This window comes from Nannospalax galili, unplaced genomic scaffold, assembly GCF_000622305.1.
Source record: "Nannospalax galili isolate Female #2095 unplaced genomic scaffold, S.galili_v1.0 scaffold1007, whole genome shotgun sequence".
NCBI lineage: Eukaryota > Metazoa > Chordata > Mammalia > Rodentia > Spalacidae > Nannospalax > Nannospalax galili.
The window spans coordinates 220,768-243,401 of record NW_008355473.1 but is presented as its reverse complement, the minus strand read 5'-3'; the positions used below and the strand labels follow the sequence as shown (position 1 = coordinate 243,401).

Here is a 22,634-nt window from a genome sequence, read left to right as displayed (position 1 = left end):
GAACTGAACTCACTTGAGGGTCAAATTTGGTCCAGGAGTTGCACCTTGGGTTCAATCAGATAAATTTAGTTCCCCAGAGTAATGGAAGGTCCTCATTACAAACCTCTGTAACAGTTCTGGAGTATGCACCTAAAAACGATATTGGAGAAAGAGGCCACCATGCATTTGACTGACCTAAACTACCAGTGTGTCTTAACAATCACCAGTCTAAAGCAGGGAAAAAAGGATCCTCAACTATTAGGTTTTTCAGAGTTTAATGAGAAATTTAAAAAAAGATACAAATAGAAAGTTCACTTTCTTTAATGTTGTACAAAAAAAGGTGAGAAGAACCAAAAGTTAATAAACGTTATCATATTTGTTTACACCACTGTCTAGTTCTTCATATTAATTTTACTATTCAAACAGAAAGGAGGTGGCAATTTAGGGGTTGGGAACAAGAAAAAACCAAACGCTTCTACGAGTTTTCTTCTATGTTGTGTACAGCTGTGCTCACGGAGACGGCTTCTTTTACTGTGCGCAGGAATTCAGTTGTATATAAAATTGAACCTGAATTAAAAAAAAACAAAAAACAAAAAACTTTGTTCAACAGTATCAGTTACAGTTTCCACCTTAAACAAGGAAATTTATCTGGATGTTTCTACTGCTCTTGACATGTTTACATTTCCTATACCAAGACAGTTTTCCTTTATCAATCACACCTTATAAATCACAGAAGTATAGCTGAATACTTAAAAGGAAAAATAAGAGTGCAAATTTGATTATTATCAACTAAAACATTCCTTGAAGACATGAAGTTTTTACATGTGTGCTCTATTCATTTCCCACATTCTTGCAACTGTCAAGAATTTAAATAAAATAACATGACCTTTCTCCCCATTATTCTGATTTAGCAACAGGCCAAAATGGAGGAGCAAAAACTGAAGAATAATTATTGACAAAGTAGAAAGGAAAGTTCACTCACCAAGTTTCCATGGAGGCCAAAACCACTACTGGGGTAGATTTTAAACTAATGTTTATTAAGTACTTCCAGGTGCTTGGCACTGTTCTAAGTACTGTATATGTGTGCTCTGACTTGGTCCCATAATCGTATGAAGAAACTATCATCCTCATATATACATGAAGAAGTTGGGAAAACAGGTATAAGAATTTTTTCAAAGTCAATACTAGCAGACTAATTTATCCCTTTTTATACAGACAACTACCTTCATATTTAAACATTAACTATTTTAATAACTGCTTCTCCTTTGAACAGACTGCAAACTTCACTGTGGAGGATATCAGACCTGTAGATTCTGATCAAAACATCATGCCACAATTTAAGAGTCTTGGGATACTTTTAGCAGTATTTTATCTATCACACAATACCTAAGAATAAATATACTGTCTTTATTTTCCTTAAACCCTAATATTTGTGAACTATCCCTTAAATGGCTCTGAATATTATAAATTTCAGAGCTTTTGTACAGATAATTAGAAAATGCTCAACTTTCCATACCTGCTCAACAGCTGAGGAAGACTAGAAATGATGGGCCCATATCCTGGTGCATTATCATACAACTCAAACAACGGTGCAGCTACCAGCTTGTAATTTTTAGGGACTGCAAACAAAGCTAAAATAAAACAGTATTTAATCTTTCATGATCACTGCTCCCACTTATAATTATTCAACAGTTTCACAATTGACAAAAACTTTCGTGTGTGTGTGTTCACTCATGCAGGCCTATGTAGAAGCCAAAGGCTGACATCAGGATGTTATCCTCAATCCCTCTCCAGCTTATTTTTCAAGACAGTCTCAATGAACCTAGAGCTCAAGGTTTCAGTTAGACTAGCTGGCCAGAGAGCTGCAAGGCCCTTTAGTGCTAGGTTACAGAGCTGCATGCACCACCATGCCCTGCTTTTTACATGGGTGCTGGAGAGCCAAACTCAGGTCCTTATGCTTGCATAAAAGCATTGTACCTACTGAGCCATCTCCCCAGTCCCAAGAAAAATTTCTAAGGAAAATTCTCATTAATACACGTTGGTTGTATCTTCTGGACTAGAAATCAGTCACAGATTTGCAACTGATTCTCTACAGACACGTGCTATAATCAACTGAGAAGAGAACTGCCTTTGGTTTTTATTTTCAGTTCTCTTATAAAACTATTGCAAGAAATGGAGCCAGGCATTGTGACAATTCCTCAAGAGTCTGAAGCAGGAGGATTAAGATTTGGAGACTGGCCTTGCAAGCAGGAGGAACTGAATATCCTGGATCCTCACAGCCCATATGGTATACGTGTTAGTAATCCCAGAGCTGGTGGAATGGAGATAGGAGGATCCTTAGGGCTTGCTGGCCAGGCAGTTGAGTCTTAACTAGTGAGCTCCAGGCCAAAGAGTGCTCCTGAGGGCAACACCAAAGACTGTCCTCTGACCCCACATGCATTCAACCTGCACATGCACTTTTTTATTTTTTTTATCTTTTTGACCCTGTAATCCCAATTGGCCTGGAACTTGCTATGTAGACCAGGCTGGCCTCAAACTCACAGAGATCCACCTGCCACTGCCTCCCAAGTGCTGGGATTAAAGACACGTGCTACCATGCCTGGCTACAAGCACTTTAAAAAGAACAAAAAGTAACATTCAGAGGTCACCCTGGGCTACACAGCAAGATACCGTCTCAGAAAATAAAAGAATAAAAACCAAGAAAGAAAGAGAAGCCAAGTATAGTGACAAAAGCCAGTGGTCCCAGCATTTGAGTGGTGGAGGCATTAGGATCAAGAGTTCAAGGCTACAGGAGACTCTGTCACCAAAGTCAGAGGGAGGAGAGAAGATGAGAAGGAGAGAAAAAGAAATGAAATGATCCCCTGTTGAAACATAACAGGCCTCGAAATTTTTTAAAGACAATCCTGAGGTTTTCACTTTCTCACAATGTGAAAATCAATGAACTAGCAGTTAAACAATTACTAAAAATACTATAATTTCATATTGTAAACTTTAATTAATTTTCCTTTTTCTCCTGTACCAAGACTGACACAACTAAGGGAAACTACATAGTAATTTTGCATAAACATGATAGTGTTAATTTTGCATAAACATGATAGTGTTAATTTTGCATAAACATGATAGTGTTTAAGGTTCCCCCAAGGGACTTGGCAAAACATGAATAGAGGGAGCTTCCAAAGCACTCCACAAAAGCCATCTTCAAAAACCAAAACTTACCTTTCTCTTGAAGCTGAACCAGAAACAACTTCTTATGTTCCTTGGGCTTTGTAATATGTGCAGGAATATATGGATACTAAAATAAAAAATGAGAATAATTTTTAAAAGCCACTATTCTTTACACTTCCATAACTTTACTCCAATTTCAGACAAATCTCAACTATCCTCACATCCTAAGTCAATTTTACTGTAACACATACCCCATGACTTCATTTATTTTTCTGGATATACCTCCCAGAAAACTGCTGGTAGTATGCTACTTTCTGGTTTCCCTTCACCAGAACCAAAGTGCTAATAAGTGCTTTTTCATACATATAAATAACATCGAATCTGTCAACAATTCAAATAGTCACAAAATTTATAGCTTGGAAAACTTACAACACAATGAAGTTCGGTTTTTTTGGTGGTGGTGCTTTGGTACCTTTGGCTGGCCCGTAACTCTCTATATAGACCAGGCTGGCCTCAAACTCAAGAGATCCACCTGCCTCTATGTGCAGGATGCTGGAATTAAAGGCATGCACCACCACACCTCATTTGATTTTAATTAGTGTGCCTAATAAAAATTGCTGCCGCTGTTTTTAAGAATCATTTGTAAGATAAAGGTCTATAATCCTGATGTGAACATGTTTACCACATAGTAAGTTTAAATATAGCCTGTGAAGTATTTGACAAGATGCTCTTTGCCCCGTCCCCCAACCTCCCTGCCCCCAAACACACATGCTTTAAGAGCATCAGATGAGCTGTGTAAGTGGAGTTCTGCCAGTTGGGCAGAGTCTACCTGCTGGGTGAAATGGGGAAAATATTTTTAGAAAAGTTAAAGGGGTAAAGGGAACTAGAGAAAGTACTACTTGAGAACAATTTTGACATAGAGGGGAGAAAAGTTAAGACAGGGATTTTTCTTTTTTCCTTCTCTACTATGTCTATATTGTAAAAACCTTTCCTACATTTCCCCACAATATATTCAGAAATCTACCTTTTCTTTTTCAGTTGTACTTGAGAGGAATTTCAAAGTACTGAAAACAGATATAAAGGAAGAATGGAGTAAAAGCCACAGCTCCCAAGCAGAGGTGTCATCATCTCACCCATTTTGTTTTGCTAAAAGAGGCCAAGTAACTTTCCCAAGATTGTTCAGCTCAGTGAAGATAAAATTCAACCCCACTATTCAATTCTTACCTGATTACAAAAGCCTATGCTACTACCCACTGGCACCTAACCAGTGTCCAAGATAGGATACTTATACACCAGAACCACCACCCCCTTCCCCATATAGTGAATTGAGGTGACTGGCCCAGAGTTTGTAGGTCTATCCTGAAAACCAGACATACCAATACCAAAGAGACAGAGGTAAGAAAGAACTCAAGTAGGCACATACTGGAAAGACCATCTGTGCATCTGTGGTTCACAACCACAAACCAGGACCAAAGTAAAGGAAGTTCATTACTTGAATTTTCTTCTGTTTGAGGCTTACCACCCCACCCTACCCTCAAGCCTCTTCTCCAATCCCAGGCTTAACATCTAAGCCAGTTGGCTCACTTCCTAGGACTTTACAGGCTGAGACAAAGAATGATACTGTGCTGTTTCAAAAGTAACACCCAATTAACACTCTTTTTTTTTTTTTTTTTTTTTTTTTATGTGTATGAGTGTATTGCCTACATGCAGGTAAGTACACTGGTGTCGTGCAATGCCTGAGGAGGACAGAAGAGGCTGTGGGATCCCCTGGAACTGGAGTTATGGGTAGTTGTTAGCTGCCATGTAGGTGGTGGGATTCAAACCCGGGTCTTCTGCAAGAACCAGTGTTCTTAACCACTGAGCTATCTCTCCTGCCCCCCCAATTAACATTTTTAACTAAATTAATAAAGCAATACTTTTTTTTTATATCTATAGCGCCAAGACCAGCTTTAGGCTTCAATGAAGTAAGGGAAGAGTACTAGGGCCATAGTAGGGGAGATACAGAGTATTCAGAAAACAGCCTGGAAAACTTTGGGGTTATTACTGAGCACTTTCCAATTAAAGAAAGTCCAAGAAACAAAAAGATGTTTAGAATAACTGTTATACACAACTTTGAGCTAGCAATTTCACTATGTATGAAGTAATTGTGCTTCCTAGAGCCAGAACATGGATGTATTTGTGGCAATTCTCAAGCAATAAACACTGACGTCTGTGTCCACAGAGTCCTGTGTACACAGCTACACAAGGCAGTTAGGAGAGGACAGAACATCTCTTACTTAGCCAATATTGTGTAATACTTCACCTGGAACATACTGTGAAAAGAAGTTATCAAGTAAAGGGCTTTTGATTTGTCCAAAGAATTCAAGATCCAACTTTAGTATGCTCCCTTACTAGCCAAAGTTTGAAAATCTGAGTACCAATAACATTATCAATCATTATAATGGATTTAAATACATCAAATAAATTAATGTGGTCACATGGACACTTTAAAAAACCCACACTGGGCTAGAGAGGTGGCTCAGTGATTAAGAGTATTGGCTGCTCTTGCAGAGAACCTGAGGTTCAATTCCCAGCACCCACATGGCGGCTAACAATCATACATAACTCCAGTTCCAGAGGATCTACCGCCCTCTTCTGACTTTCTCACGCACTGTGAGACATGGGTGCACTTACATACATGCAGGCAATACACTCCATATAAAATAAAAATAAATTTTAAAAAATTTTTAAAAAGACCAGCAGCATAGTATCTCACTGTCCTTCAGATTTCAGGGCGGCTCTGTTGGGGAGTATCAGAAAATGCCCTTACTACCAATGTTTCACTCTGCTTTTCAAGAGCCTCCAAGCTTCTCCAAAGTCTGAGAAGTTTCTCATCCTATGCTCAGATATTTGAAACTAAAGGGAATTCACTCAAATCTCACCCAAAGGGGAAAGAGTCCCTGGCCTTCCAACTTTTTGGTGGACAATTCTGAGGGACAATCAGCATGGTTCTTGACAGCCTTTAGCAACATTAATCTAACTGTTCATGGCTTTAGTAAGATCAATACTATAATGTGGGGGGTTTGTTTTACTATTTTTTTCTTATCTTTATGTGTATGAGTGTTTTGGCTACATGTATGTAAGAACACACCAGAGGGCAATGCCTATGGCAACCAGAAGAGGTTGTTGGAACCCCAGGAACTGGAGTTACAAATGGTTGTTAGCCACCATGCGTTTGCTTGGAATCAAATCTAGGTCCTCTGCAAGAGCAGCCAGAGCTCTTAACTGCTGAGCCATTTCTCTAGCCCCTCTTTTTGTTGATTTTTGTTGTTGTTGCTTGTTTTTTTTTGGTTTGGTTTTGTTTTTGAGACAGGGTCTCATGTTGCCTAAGCTGGCCTAGAACTCTGTATACAGCTAAGGTTGGCCTTGAGCTCCTGATTTTCCTACTTCCACTCCCAGAATGCAGAGATTAAAGGTGTGTGCCACCAAGCCCAACTATTTGTTTTTTAACTTCTGCTGCTTCTGCACCCCCGCCCATACTCTGAAGCTTCCTATCTCACTTCCCAAACAAATTATCTGTACCCACATCTGTCTTACCCACACTCATATTGTATCTTTGAAGGTGATAAGGAATAATTACATTCTTTTGAAAACTTAGGAAAGGAAAAGAAGCATCTGTTATTTCCTATACAACTAAACACCTCAGGGTAACCAAGTTACCATGTCTCACAGTGTCAAGATATAACTGTAACTCCAGTCCCAGGGATCCAACAGCCTCTTGTGACCTCCCCAGTCACTGCTTGACATGGGTGCACTTACCTACATGCAGGCAATACATGCATACACATAAAATAAAAATAAATAAAATTTTTAAAAAAAGAGGTGATCATATGCCGCAGCCAAGACTAGGCTATAACTGACCAGAGCTATCTGGGAACTCACCGATATCATCTCTTACAATGTCTGAATTACACATTCTGGGGGAAGCCAGCTCTCCTAAAAGATAACCGGGGGAGTCATCTTTTGAAGATGTTCCCCTGACAAGGAACTGAGGCAGGCCCTAAGTCAACAACCGGCAAAAACAGAAGCCTTTTGTATAAGAGCCTAGAAGAAACTGAGAGGTCTGCCAATGCATACAAACCGGAACTGGATCCTACTCCTAGTCCCAGTCTCAGCCCCAGCTGTGAACCTGACTGGACTCCATGAGACCCTGAGGGAGACCCACTCTATAAGAGTGCCTGGCCCTGAAAAAACTGAGATAATAAATATCTAGTATTTTAGCTTGCTATATGTTGAGGTGCAGGCTATTAGAAAATGCACAATACCAAAATGTTTCAGATTTCAGAGTTTTATAAACTTTAAAATATTTACAGACGCATGAGTATTCCTGATTCAAAAGTCCAAAACTGAGGGGCTGGAGAGACGGCTCAGTGGTTAAGAACACTGGTTGTTCTTGCAGAAGACCCTGGTTCGAATCCCAGCACCCACATGGCAGCTAACAACTGTCCATAACTCCAGTTCCAGGGGATCTGACAGCCTCTTCTGTCCTCTGCGAGCATTGCACAACACGGGTGCACTTACCTACATGCAGGCAATACATGCATACACATAAAATAAAAATAATAAATATTAAAAAAAAAAGCCCAAAACTGAAATCTAAAACCTTTTCAATGTCATGTCAATGTCAATGTCAATGTCACCCTACACCTCAGATTTTTGCATTAGGGATATTCAATCTGTACTCTGTTACAAAGCCACAGAAGAACAATGCACTACCTATAACAAGCTTTGTTTGCACCCTTTGCCCCTGTGAATCGAAGCCTGAATCCATCAATTTACAGGACATATAGGACAAAGCTATATGATCAATGATAATATGTGGATGCCATCAGCAATTACATGTGATTTTTTTTCTGGGGGGGGGGTCTTTTTGAGACAGGGTTTCCCTGTAGCTGTCCTGAAACTCACTATGTAGACCAGGCTGGCCTTGAACTCACAGAGATCTGCCTGCCTCGGCATCCCAAGTGCTGGGATTAAAGGCGTGCACCACCACACCCGGCTACATGTGATTTTAAGCAACCTGTTTTCATTAACAAATAAAAAAGGTGAACACCTATAAATAGCTCAGTGGTTAAGAGTACTGGCTGCTCTTGCAGAGGGCCCAGGTTCAATTCCCAGCACCCACATGGTGGCTAACAACAGTTTATAACACCAGTTCTAGAGGATCGAATGACACTCTCTTCTGACCACAAGCACTGCACAAGTACACCTACCTACATGCAGTCAATATACTCATACACATAAAACAAAACAAAAAAATTTAAAAATTAAAAAATTTTTAAAGATACATAAGGGGGCTGGAGAGATGATAGCTCAGCGGTTAAGAGCACTGACTGCTCTTGCAGAGGACCTGGGTTTGATTCCCAGTATCCACATGGCAGCTAACATCTGTCGGTAACTCCAGTTCCAGGGGATCCAACACCCTCCATGGGCATTTTACAACACAGGTACACACACACATATAAAATAAAAATAATAAAATTAAAAAAAGTTTTTTTTATTATTTTTATTTTATGTATTGCCTGCATGTATGTGAATGCACCTGTGTCCTGCAATGCCGCGGAGGTCAGAAGAGGGCTTCAGATTCCCCTGGAACTGGAGTTAAGGACAATTTGTAGCCACCATGTGGGTGCTGGGAATCGAACCCAGGTCCTCTGCAAGAGCAGTCAGTTCTCTTGACTGTTGAACCATCTCTCCAGCCCCTAAAATATTTTTTTTAAAAGACATATAAGAGTGCCGGGCGTGGTAGCACACGCCTTTAATCCTAGCACTTGGGAGACAGAGGCAGGCAGATCTTTGTGAGTTCAAGGCCAGCCTGGTCTACATAGTGAGTTTCAGGACAGCTGGGGCTACAGGGAGACCCCGTCTCAAAAAAGATCCCCCCCCAAAAAAAGACATATAAGAAACCTATTCTATTTCAAACAAATATAAAAACATATAGAAAAAAACAGGATATATGAAAATTGTGAAATTACTTCTTTTTGTATGGTAATAGGTATTTTTCTTGAGCTGGGGATGTAGCTCAGGGGTAGTATGCTTATCTAACCCTGGGTTCCAGTTCTTTTTTTTTTTTTTTAATTTATTTTATGTGTATGCATGTATTGCCTGCAGGTAGGTAAGTGCACCCACGTCGTGCAATGTCCGCAGAGATCAGAAAAGGCTGTCAGATCCCCTGGGACTGGAGTTACAGACAGTTGTTAGCTGCCATGTGGGTGCAGGGATTCGAACCAGGGTCTTCTGCAAGAACAACCAGTGCACTTAACTGCTGAGCCATCTCTCCAGTCCCCCAGTTCTGATTTTTAATAAAGTCCTTATCTTTTATGATTCATAGCAAAATATTTAAAATTGAAATGATATCTATGATTTGCTTCAAAATAGTCCAAGGTGAGGGCAAGAGGATGGAGCAAGAGCAGGAAGAAGGTTATGAAGAATGTATGGTCATCAATTATGAATTTTAGTCAATGCTATTCTACTTTTACATATTTTTAAAAATTTCCCTTAAAAGAAAAATGTATGGGCTGAAGCTGTGGCCTATCAGGCATAAACCCTGGGTTCAATCTCTAGTACAACAAAAAAAAAGCAAAACAACAAACTAATAATCTCAGCACCCAGAGATTATGGTTGACTCTTTCTCTGGTATGGTTGCACACCTGTCATCCCAGCCCTTGGGAGGTAGGAATTGGGAGTTCAAGGCCAGCCATGGCTATACAGTGTATTCAACATCACACATACATACATACATACATACATACATACATACATACATATACATACAAAAGAAATAGAAAAAAAGAAAAGATCCTTGGCTTTGTAAATGTTTCCTAACTCTAAGGAGGAGAGAAAAGGAAACTGGAAGTCAAGGTCTACTTTGATCACTGTGTATTTCCATGTATTTTTAGTGTGTGTGTGTGTTTGTGTATGTGTACTGAAGCATGCATGTAAAGTCAGAGAACAACTTAGGGGATTGAATTGTTTCCTTCTATTATGTGGGTCCCAGGATCACACTCAAGGCCTCAGGCATGGTAGCAAGTACCTCTCCCAGCTGAGCCATCTCAGCAGCTCTATCACTCAATGTCTGCAATTAAATCAGTTTTTTGCTTCCCCATATGCCTGGCAAATACAACTGAACACTGACCTGAGGAGGTTCAAAATTTGGTCTCCACCAGTTACCAATGCAGTCATCAATGACCCAGTCTTGCAGGACTCCATCTTGACGACCCAGTATCTATGAAAACAAAAAATGGTACAGTGAATAAACTAAATACACCCATCTTTGATGGAGACTATTTTGGCAACACTCTTAATAAAGACATCAATCAGCTACTGGCCTTCCTTATAGATTTCCACTCTGTCAAGATATATACTATTAGTTCAAATCTAGTATCAACCTAAAAAAAGGACTAACAAATCTGTTCTTACACTGTATACATGGAAAACCAAGTGATTAGTTATTTACACCAGCCAAGTAGCACATAACTAGTTTCCTAGAATCAACTAGGGCTTCTATAACTCATCTATAGAACCAAGTTACAGAAATGTTAAAATTCCACTGTTACTCTATATATAACATAATATGAACTTATTTTGATCAAAAGTTATACTGTATCCATTTCATTGGTTTAAAAAAAGGTCCAAGAAGTTCAGAATAAGTAAATAGTTCCCAGGGGCTGGAGAGATGGCTCAGCAGTTAAGAATATTGGCTGTTCTTGCTGCAGACCTGGGTTTGGTTCCTACATAGTGGCTAACAACCATCTGTAACTCCAGTTCCAGGGGATCTGATGCCCTCTTCTGGCCTCCACAGACATTGAACAACATGCTGCACTTACGTATCTGTAGGTAAACATACTCATTAAATAAATATAAATTTAAAAATGTATTTTAAAGAAAAAGAAAGCAGGGGCTGTAGAGATGGCTCAGAAGTTAAGAGAACTGGCTGCTCTTGCAGAGAACCTAGGTTTGATTCCCAGCACCACATGGCAGCTAACAACTGTGCATAACTCCAGTTCCAGGGGATCCAACACCCTCTTCTGACCTCCAAGGGCACTGCATGACACAGGTGCACTTACACACATCCAAGCAATACACTCATACATATAAAAATTAAAACAAAAAAGAAAAAGAAAGCTCCTGTTTCACTCATTCCTACTGGCTACATCATTCAACTCCTAGTTAGTTATTTTTTCACATTATTTGTCTGTATGTTTAAAAATATTCTTTTGGTTGGGGCCAGAGAGATGGTTCAGCAGTTAAAAGCACAGGCTGCTCTTGCAGAGGACTGGGGTTCAGTACCCAGCACTTACATGACAGCTAGCAATCACCCATAACTCCAGTTCCAGGGGATCCAACACCCTCTTCTGGCCTCTGTGGGCAATGCTTACATGTGGTATACTTATATATATGCAGGCAGACTCATAAAAATAAATTTCAAAAAATTAAAAGTATTCTTTTTGTTTCTAAACTATTTTAGAGTAGTTTTTACATTTCCAGAAACCTTATAAAGATGGACCAGGAACTCCCACGTAGTCTACACCACTGCCCTATCATCAACATCTTACATTACTATAGCACATTTGTTACACTGATGAATCAATACCATACAGGATTACCAACAAAACCCATACAGTTTTCAGGGCTCCTTAACCTTTGCATAATGTCCTTTTCAGGTCCCAGATCCTCCTAAGATACATCTGGTCATCACTTTTCCTAAGTCTGCTCTATTCTTACTGCATCTTATCAAAGGGATCTGCTATCAGTATAGCTCACCACTGATGTGAACCTTAATCACCTGGCTGAGGTGATGGCTGTTAGATTTCACCAATATAAAACTGCACATTTAAAGGCATATCCTTTATGACCATTTCTTGATTGACTTCCATTTTTAAAAGCCTCAAAACAACCCTATTATCTCCTATTTTAGTTGAGAATTTAGTTATTAAAAAATATTGCTCATTCATACTTTTCGCCTATAAATCTCCCATTGTTGATTAAACATTCAGTACTTAAATTAGCAACTACCCTCACCAAAAAAGCCATTAATAAACCATAATTGCATTTCCTAATTTGCACATCTATCCTTTAGCTACTATTTCATTTCATTTGCTATCACTAAATTCTTTCCCATATCTGAGAGCCCAAATTTCTTCTTATTCAAACACCAATCACTATCCATTTTCTAAGGATAGTCCTATGCCCTCTGCTATACACAGTACGGCTTCAAACCTGGAGCACTAAGTCTCCCTGGGCTTCTCTCTCCTCTAACGCTGGACCCTAATAATCTGAATCCTATATCATTTCCAATTCATTCCTTCATCTGGTAGTGAACGCTCTCATTTCCTGAGAAAAGGTACAAGAGATAATGCTTTGTTTTTTGAATCTGCAGGTCTTAAAATGACAACTTTTCTAGCATTGTTGCTTCATATCTTTACTAGAGTTCCAGGATGGAAATCATATTCTTTTAAAATTATGAAGCCATGCTTCAGGTCTTTCAGCTTCCTGTATGATTTCTAGGCCTGAGGTATTTACCAATTAAAAAAATTTTTTACTACTATGTGCGTGCAAGGTTGGTGGGTGTGGACGTGCATGCCGTGGCACTCAGGGGAGGTCAGGAGACAACTCTGTGAAGTTAGTTTTGTCTTTTCACCTTTATGTGGGTTCTGGGGCTTGATCTCAGGTCACCAGGATCACGCAAGAAGCACCTTTACCTACTGAGTCTTCTCACCGACTGTACATTTATTTTCTGCAACAAAATTCTTACATGTATTTATTTAGGTGCAGGGTGGGGGGATGCATGTCCGCAGTGCATGAGTTGGGGTCAGAAGACAACTTGGAAGAGTCATTTTTCTCCCTCTACTATGTGGATTCCGGAGCTCAAACTCAGGACATCATGCTTGGCAGCAAGTGCCCTTGCACGCTGATCGATCTCGCCAGTCCTATTTTGATTTTGAGGTTTATATTAACCTCCTTAACTGCCTGTCCACCCCCTCCACTTCAGAAGTGCTGAGGATATTCTTCATCACCACTGATCACAAGCTTCAGCTTACATAGATTTAAGTTTTTCATTACAACAGGTAGACCACTAGGTCTTTGATAGTCAAAATTCATGCCCTTTCAATTTATGAAACTTCCTCAGATTTTGTCTTGCTAATTCTTTTCCTACCTCAATCCTAGTAAGCTACAGGTTACATCCTCCTGGAATGACCTACTAATTTAACCTTTTCTCACTTGTATGCTTTTATATTTTCATTCTTCTCCCTAGATGAATACAGCTCTCCACCCCCACCTTCAAGACAGGGTCTTCCTATGCAGCGCAGGCTGGCCTCAAACTTCCAACCCCTCTACCTTCCTCAGTCTTCTGCATGTTGTGATTACAGGCACAAGTCACCATGCCGTCCATTAACCTTCTATTGGACCTTATTGTTTCTAGCATTTTTAAATGATTTTGTTGGCTAAATTTCTCTTTATTACATTTGTGTGTGCATATGTGTACACATATGCACCATGGTGTACATGTATGGAGATCAGAGGACAACCAGTGGGAGTCAGCTTTCTTCTTTAATCACATGGGTCCTAGGGATCGAACTCGGCTCATCACACTTGTGGCAAGCACCTTTACTCACTGAGCCATCCCATCAGCCTGCCTCAAGTCTTCTTAATGGTCTCTCGTTTCATAGAGACTATCGCCTCTATTACTCCAAGAAAATCATAGTGTTATCAATTATTTATTTTAGCATTTCTGTTGAATTCATTTTTTTTAGACTTTTATTTTCTTGTAAAAAGACTTTCTTTACGAGCCACTGAAGCTTGTTCATCTACTCACAATTAAGGGTGACACAATGAACAACTGTCACCTGTGGGTGCAGGAGTTGTGACACAGCTGCACTCTCTTTATGAAGACTCCCATATAGCATCACTTGCAGTTTTTCTTGGACTGGACCCTCTGCAGCCTTCCACCTGGCCTAACATTCTGCCACCAAGGGTACCATATCTTTCTGCTTTAACAGTGGCTCTCAGCCCCACTTCCCAGCTGAACTCCTAGGTGGCTCATTACTCAGGGTGAAAGCTTTCACAGTTCTCCCCATCTCCTAACCCTTTTCAATGCTAGGTGTCAGCTGATTTAGCTGCTACAGAGACTCTGTTACCAGTCAGTCTTCGCTTAAACTAGACAGAATGGGAAAAACAACCAATCCAGCTCAAGCATGGGCCCATTGTCCCAGGAGGCCAGCACCTGTAGTCCCTCAGCCTTTGCTCTTCAGTGCTGCATTCTAATTGCCCTCCTGCTGAGCTACACTTTTTAAGTAAGCTATGATTTGCCCAGCTACCTCCTGGTTCTCCCCAATTTTTTTTTTAAAACTTTTTTGGCTATTGTCTCATTTTGGGTTCCCTCAATCCTATTGAATTTATACTTTTTCAAAGCTACCTTCCCCCCACCCCCCTTTTTCTTTGGTCTTTTTGAGAGAGGGTCTCCCTGTAGCCCCAGCTGGCCTGGATTCGCTATGGAGACCAAGTGGCCTCGAACTCAAGAGATCCACCTGCCTCTGCCTCCCAAGTGCTGGAATTAAAGGCGTGCGCCACCATAACTGGCTTTTTCCTCCCTTTTTGGTGGAGTGTTCAGAAAAAAAACAGGAAAGCAAGCAGGTTCAATCTGCCACATGTACATGGGAAACCAAGTACAGCGTTTTCAAGAGTCATAACATGCTTTAAAAAATACTAGAAGGCAGTGTAACCGACTGTGTCTAGTAATAATCAGATACATAAAGATTAGAGACGATGTGCAAACACTGAAGTGTTAGTAGCATTAAAAACGAATTTTTCTGTAGGAAACTATATTTTAAAATGAAATGGATATCTTTTTTAAAGGTTAAAACCTCATTCAATTTTATGTCTTATAGGGTTTATACTGAGTTCAATATTGTACAACTGTATTAATTCAACTGTGAACCTAAAAATTTACAGACACTTTTGAAAGAGATGCATCTTTGCTCTGGAAATTGTTATTGAATATGTTAAAGCTGTAGTGAAATACTTCTTCTAATCATGTGGTTATTAAATAATTTTTACAAAATACTAGAAGGCAGGCAGAGTAGGGTAATTAATCCCAGCACTCAAGCATCAGGGGCAGGAAGCCTGCAAGTTCAAGGCCCAGCGATACCTCCGTAAAGAAAACAACAAAAAACTATCTAAGCCATACATTGCTGTAATTCCAGCACGGAGAAGACGGAGGAAGGAGGATTACAAACTTGACACCAGCCTGAGCTACAAGCATTACCTCAATCTCAGAAACGTTTAGTATTTGTGCATTTACCTCCAACTCTTCAGAATAGATTAGAATGATTTTTTAAAATAAAACTTGTTCAAAATCTAAAAGATCTGCGCAAAACAAAACCAGAGTAATGTAAATAAATCCTCTTTGTGGTCTAATTCTATGTAGCCTACCCTAGAGTAAAACAACTGCACCCAAATCTCCAGCTCCACACACACTAGCTGCACAACACCAAGAAGTGTATTTAACTCTGTGCTTCAGATTTTTTATCTATAGAACAGGATTAATAATAATACCTGCTTCCAGAGCTGTTACAGTTAAAGGAATTACTCCATAATCAGAACACTCAGAACAGTATCTAGCACACTAAGTAGTCAATAAATGCAGGCTTTAAATTTACCATTATTAATACATCAGTCTTTTATTTCAGTATTTATTCATTTATTTAAGTACTTAATAAAGGAAGTTTTAAAGTTTGTCATTATTGTTTCATCAATATTTTATTTAGTAACAGGGTCTCACTCTGTGGCCCAGGCTGGCCTAAAACTTACTATGTGTAGCCTAGGTTGGCCTGAACTCAAGGTAATTTCTCCTGCCTCAGCCTCCCAAGTACCAGGATTAGAGACATCCTTATTTTGCAGAACATAAACATTATAGTTTAAACATAAATACTCAAGTTTAAGTTGTATTTATTGAATACTAAATATTCAAAATAAACTTATCTTTTTCACAAGACATAAGAAAATGTAATCATCTATTAAGTTGATGGTACTCAGATGGGCAAAACTGTCAAAGTGGTTCAATTAAAAAAACAACAACAACAAACCTCTGAATGGGCTGGAGAGATGGCTCAGCAGATAAGTGTATTGGCTGCTCTTGCAGGGGACCTAGGTTGGATTCCCAGTACCCACATGGTGGCTAACCGTCCATAAATACAGTTCCAAGGGATCCCACACTCTCTTCTGACCTCCGTGGATATTGCACAACACAGGTGCACTTACACAGGTGCAGACAGTACACTCGTACACATAAAATAATAGGGAAAATATTTTTTTAAGTACCTCTGTCATTAAACGTTTTAGTCCTTCAACTTCATCTTCTCCTGGATTAAGTTCACCACCAGGTCTGTATAAAGGTAAAGAATCTCAGTTTTCAATTTAATACAATTTGGGGATAACAAGAAAGAAAAAAATAATCTTCTGTCAAGTAACTAAGACACCTATCAATGACATTTGATAAAGATAATCAAAACAAGGTTCAAAGGCAGGGGGAATATGCTTGAAAGTTAAATTCATAATGTTAACTACCACACCATTAATATACAATCCTAGTTTTAAGCAGAAAAAAAAAACAAATATAATATAATACAATACAATGTAATATAAATCAGAATCACTGGCAGGCAATCCACTACAGTCCCCTCACTGAAAGCTATCTGGTAAAAATGGAGTCTAGAAATGTCCAGAGATTAGACTACATGTTTTAGGTCTGAAGAATGGAGCATTTTTTCAACAATTTCAATTTAACTTTTTAAGACCTTTCTTTTTGGTACAATCTGATCAGACAACTACGGGCAAGCATATATTTAAAGATTTATGGGCTCATATGATCAAGCTACATTAAAACAATCAAGCCGGGCGTGGTAGCGCATGCCTTTAATCCCAGCACTTGGGAGGCAGAGGCAGGTGGATCTCTGTGAGTTCAAGGCCAGCCTGGTCTACATAGTGAGTTCCAGGACAGCTGGGGCTACAGGGACATCCTGTCTCAAAAAGACCAAAAAAACCCCCCAAAACAATTGCATTCAGTAATGTTACCCTGACGTCTAGAAATGAGTTTGGATCAATCTCCATCAGCAATATACAAAAACATGCAGATTTCTACTTGGGAAAATAAGTGAACACGGCATTGGAAAAAAGATCATGTTTTCTTTCCTCCTTAAGAATCCATTAGCAGTGTTTGTTGAAATAAATGACCAAGGACTAAAACTGTATTCCAAAGCTGCATAAAACAGTCATCCTATTAAAAACTGACTTACTGTTCATTTCCAACAACACTTACAATTTGAAGAAAGTTGTTCCCAGCTGTAGCAGTAACACATGGGGCAGCCGGTGCTCATGTACAATCAGAACACCTTCTACAGTCCTCCTCATTCCAATTTTATCAAATTCCTCCCTCATGCGCTGAAATCTGGCTGCAACAGAGCTGTCCTTCTCATAGAGGGGCTCTTTTGTACCAAAAGTGTAATTGGTAAGAGGGTACCTGTGATCCAAAGACAAACACTGATCTTGAGAACCAATGATCCTATGTTATCAGCCACATATAAAGAAACCATGGTCAAAAGGGCCTATGCTGTGCTCAAAGATTGACCCAAATTTACATAACCAGCCATGGGAGAACAGAAATCAGAATCTTGCTGCTGTATAGACTCTTAAAGTCAAGCTTCCATGTGATCAAGCACAGACAACATTACCCTAACACCCTGAAATGTTCAGTGAGATGGCTATCCATACTGATAATCTTCTGGTTTTAGATCATGGGTGCCATACCAAAAGTTACCAGCCTGGTACCTGACTAATCCTCTACTAATTAATTGGTATTAATGGTTAGTTTTTTCCCCTAAAAGCTGAGCTGCTACTGTCCATGAACATCGCTATTATTTTCTTTTTTAAATTTTTAAAAAAAATTTTAGTTTTTGTCTATGTGTATATATGCAGGTGTCATGGCAGCATGTGCGTGGCGATCACAGGACAACTTCTGTGAGTCAGTTCTCTCCTACTATGTGGGTTCTGGGGATTGAACTCAGATCATCAGGCTTGGTGGTAAGTGCCCTTACCCTATGAGCCATCTCACCGGCCCCTCTCCAATTATTTTCTATTTCTCCCAATCAGTTATCCTCAGATTTTTCTAGCACCAAAACCCATTCCATTTCAGATCAACTTCTCTATGCTTTCTGTCTCCCTCTAAACCTACTTAAGAAGTCTTTTTAGACTTCTGCATTTATCCTATCCAGTATTCTGTCTCTTCCCTTCTCAGTCTCCTACCCATCATATCTGAGCCGAATAATCTCCTTTGTCCGGAACCCAAAATATGACTTACAGTGTTAAAGATTTCCTCTTGCTTAGTAAAGATAAAATTTTTCCTTAAAGTTCAAAACTCACATTTGTATTTTACCACACATTCCATCCTGTAACCCCTTGATTATAAACTTTTTTAATAACAATGTTTTGACTCCATGTGGCTAGTTCCAAGGTATCTCATCTGCCAAAAACCCGACATTGGGCTGGGGAGATGGCTTAGTCAGTAAAGTGCTTGCCAAGCATGAGGTACTGAGTCTGATCCCCAGCACCCACATAAAAAACTGCTCATGATGGGGTGCACCCTTGTAATCTCAGAACTTGAGAAGTACAGACAAGTGGATCCTTGAAGTTCAGTGGCCAGGCCAGTGAGAAACCTTCCCTCCGAACACCCCCAGAAAGGTGGGAGGGGGGATGGAGGGAAGGAAGAAGGCAGGTAGGGGGAGGGAGGGAAAAACGGAAGGAGGGAGGAGTTAGAGTGATGGCTCAGAGATTAAGAGCACTTGATGTTAACCAGAGGATCAGAGTTCAGTTCCAAGCACCCTCTCTTCTAGCACACATGCACACATACATGTGTACACTTGCATACACACACACACACGCATGCCCCTACCTGCATGCACATACAAACCACAGCTGGAGAAGATGGCTCAGTCCATAAAGTGCTTGTGCAAAGTTGAGGACCCAAGGTTGAATCCCCAGAACCCATGTAAAGCCAGGCACAGTAGTACATGTCTGTAATCCCAGTGGTGCTATGGACAAGATGGGAGTCAGGGACAGAAAAATCCTTGGAAGCTTACGAATCAGGTAACCTGGTATATGCAGCAAACAATAAGACCTTATCTTAAACAAGGTGGAAAGTGGAAGCCAAAACCCAGAGTTGTCCTCTGACCCTCACACGCACATGTGCATCCATACAAATGAACAAACGCACACACACACACACACACACACACACACACACACACATCATATACTTGGCCTCCATGCTCAAACTAGTTGCACACACCTCCATGGACACACAGAGCACATACACTCTTGACATTACTAATCAACTATGAACTTAATCTATTCATTTGTTCTTGAGAAAGGAAATCTAGTTGGCCAAAGACAATCATTAGGTCCAGAAGCAAAATTCTAAGCATAAACAAAGTAACTCTAAAACAATGAAAATATACTGCCTTCAAGGGACTTTAAAGATTATAAACACAGTAGACTCAAGAATCAACCTAATACCACCAACAGCAGCAAGAAATTATTTCACATAGCATTTTGTGCCAGGCAATCTTTTAAATGTTTTACATGTTAACATTTTGTTTTAACGATCTGAGCTATAGAGTTAAAGCTAGCCACAACCCTAGTCTATTGCAAGGGCTATAATTTCCAGTCATGAAATCCAAGCCCTAGTCCAGATACAGACATCTTCTTATACCATGAGCATCACAAAGCAGTCTGCATCTTACCCATCTGCATAACTAGGGCTGTTCCCCTTACATAGTACAAAGGCATTCACTTGGTAGTGACTAAATAAAATATATTGGAAGAACAAGATTTACTTTCCATTTACTAGATCATTATTCACCTAGGTGAACTCAAGTTCAGAGGACAATATATCTGAGCAGTGTATTTATATAGGAAATAAAAAGCAGCATAAATCAACTAACTTTAACAAATCAAAGACTGACTTTACTGAAAAGCCTACCCATTTCACTAATTCTACATAATTAGCTGATGTAAATTGATCCAGTAATCAAATAAAGTTTAAAATTACTTAAAAAAAAAAAAACAGTGGGGGAGGTGGCTCAGCAGTTAAGAACACTGGTTGTTCTTGCAAAAGACCCGGGTTCAAATCCCAGCACCCACATGGCAGCTAACAACTGTCCGTAACTCCAGCTCCAGGGGATCCAAAAGCCTCTTCTGTCCTCCAAGGGCATTACACGACATGGGTGTACTTACCTACATGCAGGCAATACACACATACACATAAAATAAAAATAAAATATTAAAAAAAAACAGTGGGTCCTAGTTTATCACTGAAAGTAGTGCAGAGCCAGTGCTTTCCCAGCTTTTGTGTTTTGCGACATGGGAGATAGACTTTGGGGCACTGCACACATTAGGCAAGCTCTCTACCAGTGAGCAATAGCCCCAGCTTGTTCATTGTGAGACAGGGTATCACTACGTGGCCTTTGTTGGCCTGGAACTCAGAAATCTACCTACTTCTGCCTCCCGAGTGCTGGGATTAAAGGTGGGCACCACCACACCCATTTCTTTTAAAAAATATTTATTATTTTTATTTTATGTGTATGAGTGTGTTAGGTGCATGTGTGTTAAGTGTACCCACATCGTGCAATGCTAGCAGAGGTCAGAAGAGGGTGTTGGCAGAAGAGGGTGTTGAATCTCTGGAACTGGAGATACAGACAGTTGTTAGCTGCTGTGTGAGTGCTGGGAATGGAACCCAGGTCCTTTGCAAGAGCAGTCAATGCCATTTCTCCAGGCCCTTCATTTACTTTGAGAGCATTAGCCTTCACCATTTCATGGGAATCTTTTAAGATTTTTAAGTGACAGGAAATTAAAGTGCTACTAGTTAATTTGTACAGACACAACTATCAGCTATTTCCGCAATTTATAAACCTCACATTTTATTCCCTAAATTTCCACGCCAGCACTTGTTTTTTCCAAAAACAGTTACATTAACCTTTTCAATTTCATGCCACATTTGGTTTTGAGGGGGACAAGTTCATTTATTTGAATATAAAACAGAGAAACACCTAAAATGACTTACCATAACACCACCATCAGCTAATTCTTACACTTAAAAAATATATTTTATTATTTTATGTGTATGAATGTATTGCCTGCATGTATGTGAGCGCACCCAATGCCTTGGAGGTCAGAGGAGGGCTTCAGATTTCCCTGGAACTGGAGTTAGGAGCGGTTCATAGATGCTATGTGAGTGCTGTGAATCGAACCCGGGTCCTCTGCAAGAGCAGTCAGTGCTCTTTACTCCTGAGCCATCTCTCCAGCCCCCAATTCCTACACTTTTAAAACACAGAACCAGCCTAAACTGGCCAGTTCTGTTCATTAGGGTCAGTTCCATATGGGTGGGGGGAGAAATACCAAATTTGTTGAGTGAGTCCTAGGCCAATTACTTGCTACAGCAGGGTTGTTTTGAGAGTGGCCTTGAAATACAATGATTTGCTTAAGTAGAAAAGTGTGTTGAAAACAAAGCCCTTAAATAGGTTCTCTGGGCAACATGCCTGATACCTCCATTGTCGGAAAGCCTAGCAGAATAACGGTGTAGACTCTCAATCTAGGCCTGGGATGCACGTGTCACCTGGGTAGGCAACACTTGTAAATATGTGACAGACCAGAAAGCATTGACATGAATAAAATTGGGTGGAATACTACACAAAACTTAAAGAGAAAACTAGGCCGTTATAGGTAAAGCTGGAAAACTTACTACAAAACCACAAACTACAAAAATGATACTACGCTCTCTCATTCATTACAAATAACCACTCTTGTAGGACGACAACATAAACACTGGACTGAAAGAACACATCACAAGAGGTGGAGAAAGGATGGATTCAAAGCAAACCTCGGTTTAACCCACAATGACTAAAGAAGGGAGGAAAAGCCTTCATTCTAAAAAAGCAAAACGGCCAACAAGCCCGGCTCGCTGCCCTTGGGGCCTCATCCGCCAAGATCAGAAAGAGGCAGGCCTAAGACAGGGAAGCGCAACCCGAGGCCAGCATCCCGCAGCGCGCGTGGGGGCGAGCGCCCAGGGAGGGATGCTCGCGGAGGGACGCTCCCGAGGCTGCGCCACACTTACAGGTTGATGGTGCGCTCCAGAGTGAGGGGCTTGGTCTGCTGGATGTACTTGTTTCCGAACTGGTTGACCCCCCGGGGCCAGCCCGTCTGCGAGCGATTAGGCGGCACCACAGACATGCTGAACAGCTCCGACACTGGTGACGAGCACAAAGCGGGAACCAGGGGAGACGTCCCCGGCGCGGGCAGCGGTTATGCGTGTCCCACTCAGCAGCCGCCACACGCCATTAACAGTCGAGAGCAAGTGGAGGAGGACGCACGCCGGAAGTGAATCCAGACGCTCTGGCGGC

General features: G+C 40.4%; 1 protein-coding gene across 2 annotated transcripts; it reads right to left on the bottom strand.

Annotated features, from left to right (window-relative positions):
• Positions 1-237: 237 nt before the first annotated feature.
• On the bottom strand, positions 238-22,616 carry Nudt21 (nudix hydrolase 21). Of its 2 annotated transcripts, XM_008852747.3 has the most exons (7): positions 22,349-22,616; positions 17,501-17,701; positions 16,504-16,567; positions 10,319-10,408; positions 3,196-3,271; positions 1,496-1,610; positions 238-546 (listed from the first exon to the last, which is right to left on the bottom strand). In XM_008852747.3, the coding sequence occupies exons 1-7, from the start codon at positions 22,462-22,464 to the stop codon at positions 525-527; spliced, it is 684 nt and encodes a 227-aa protein (XP_008850969.1). In that variant the 5' UTR covers positions 22,465-22,616; the 3' UTR covers positions 238-524. The 2 variants fall into 2 exon arrangements, with proteins under 2 accessions (XP_008850969.1, XP_008850970.1); XM_008852748.3 differs by lacking the exon at positions 1,496-1,610.
• Positions 22,617-22,634: the final 18 nt, after the last annotated feature.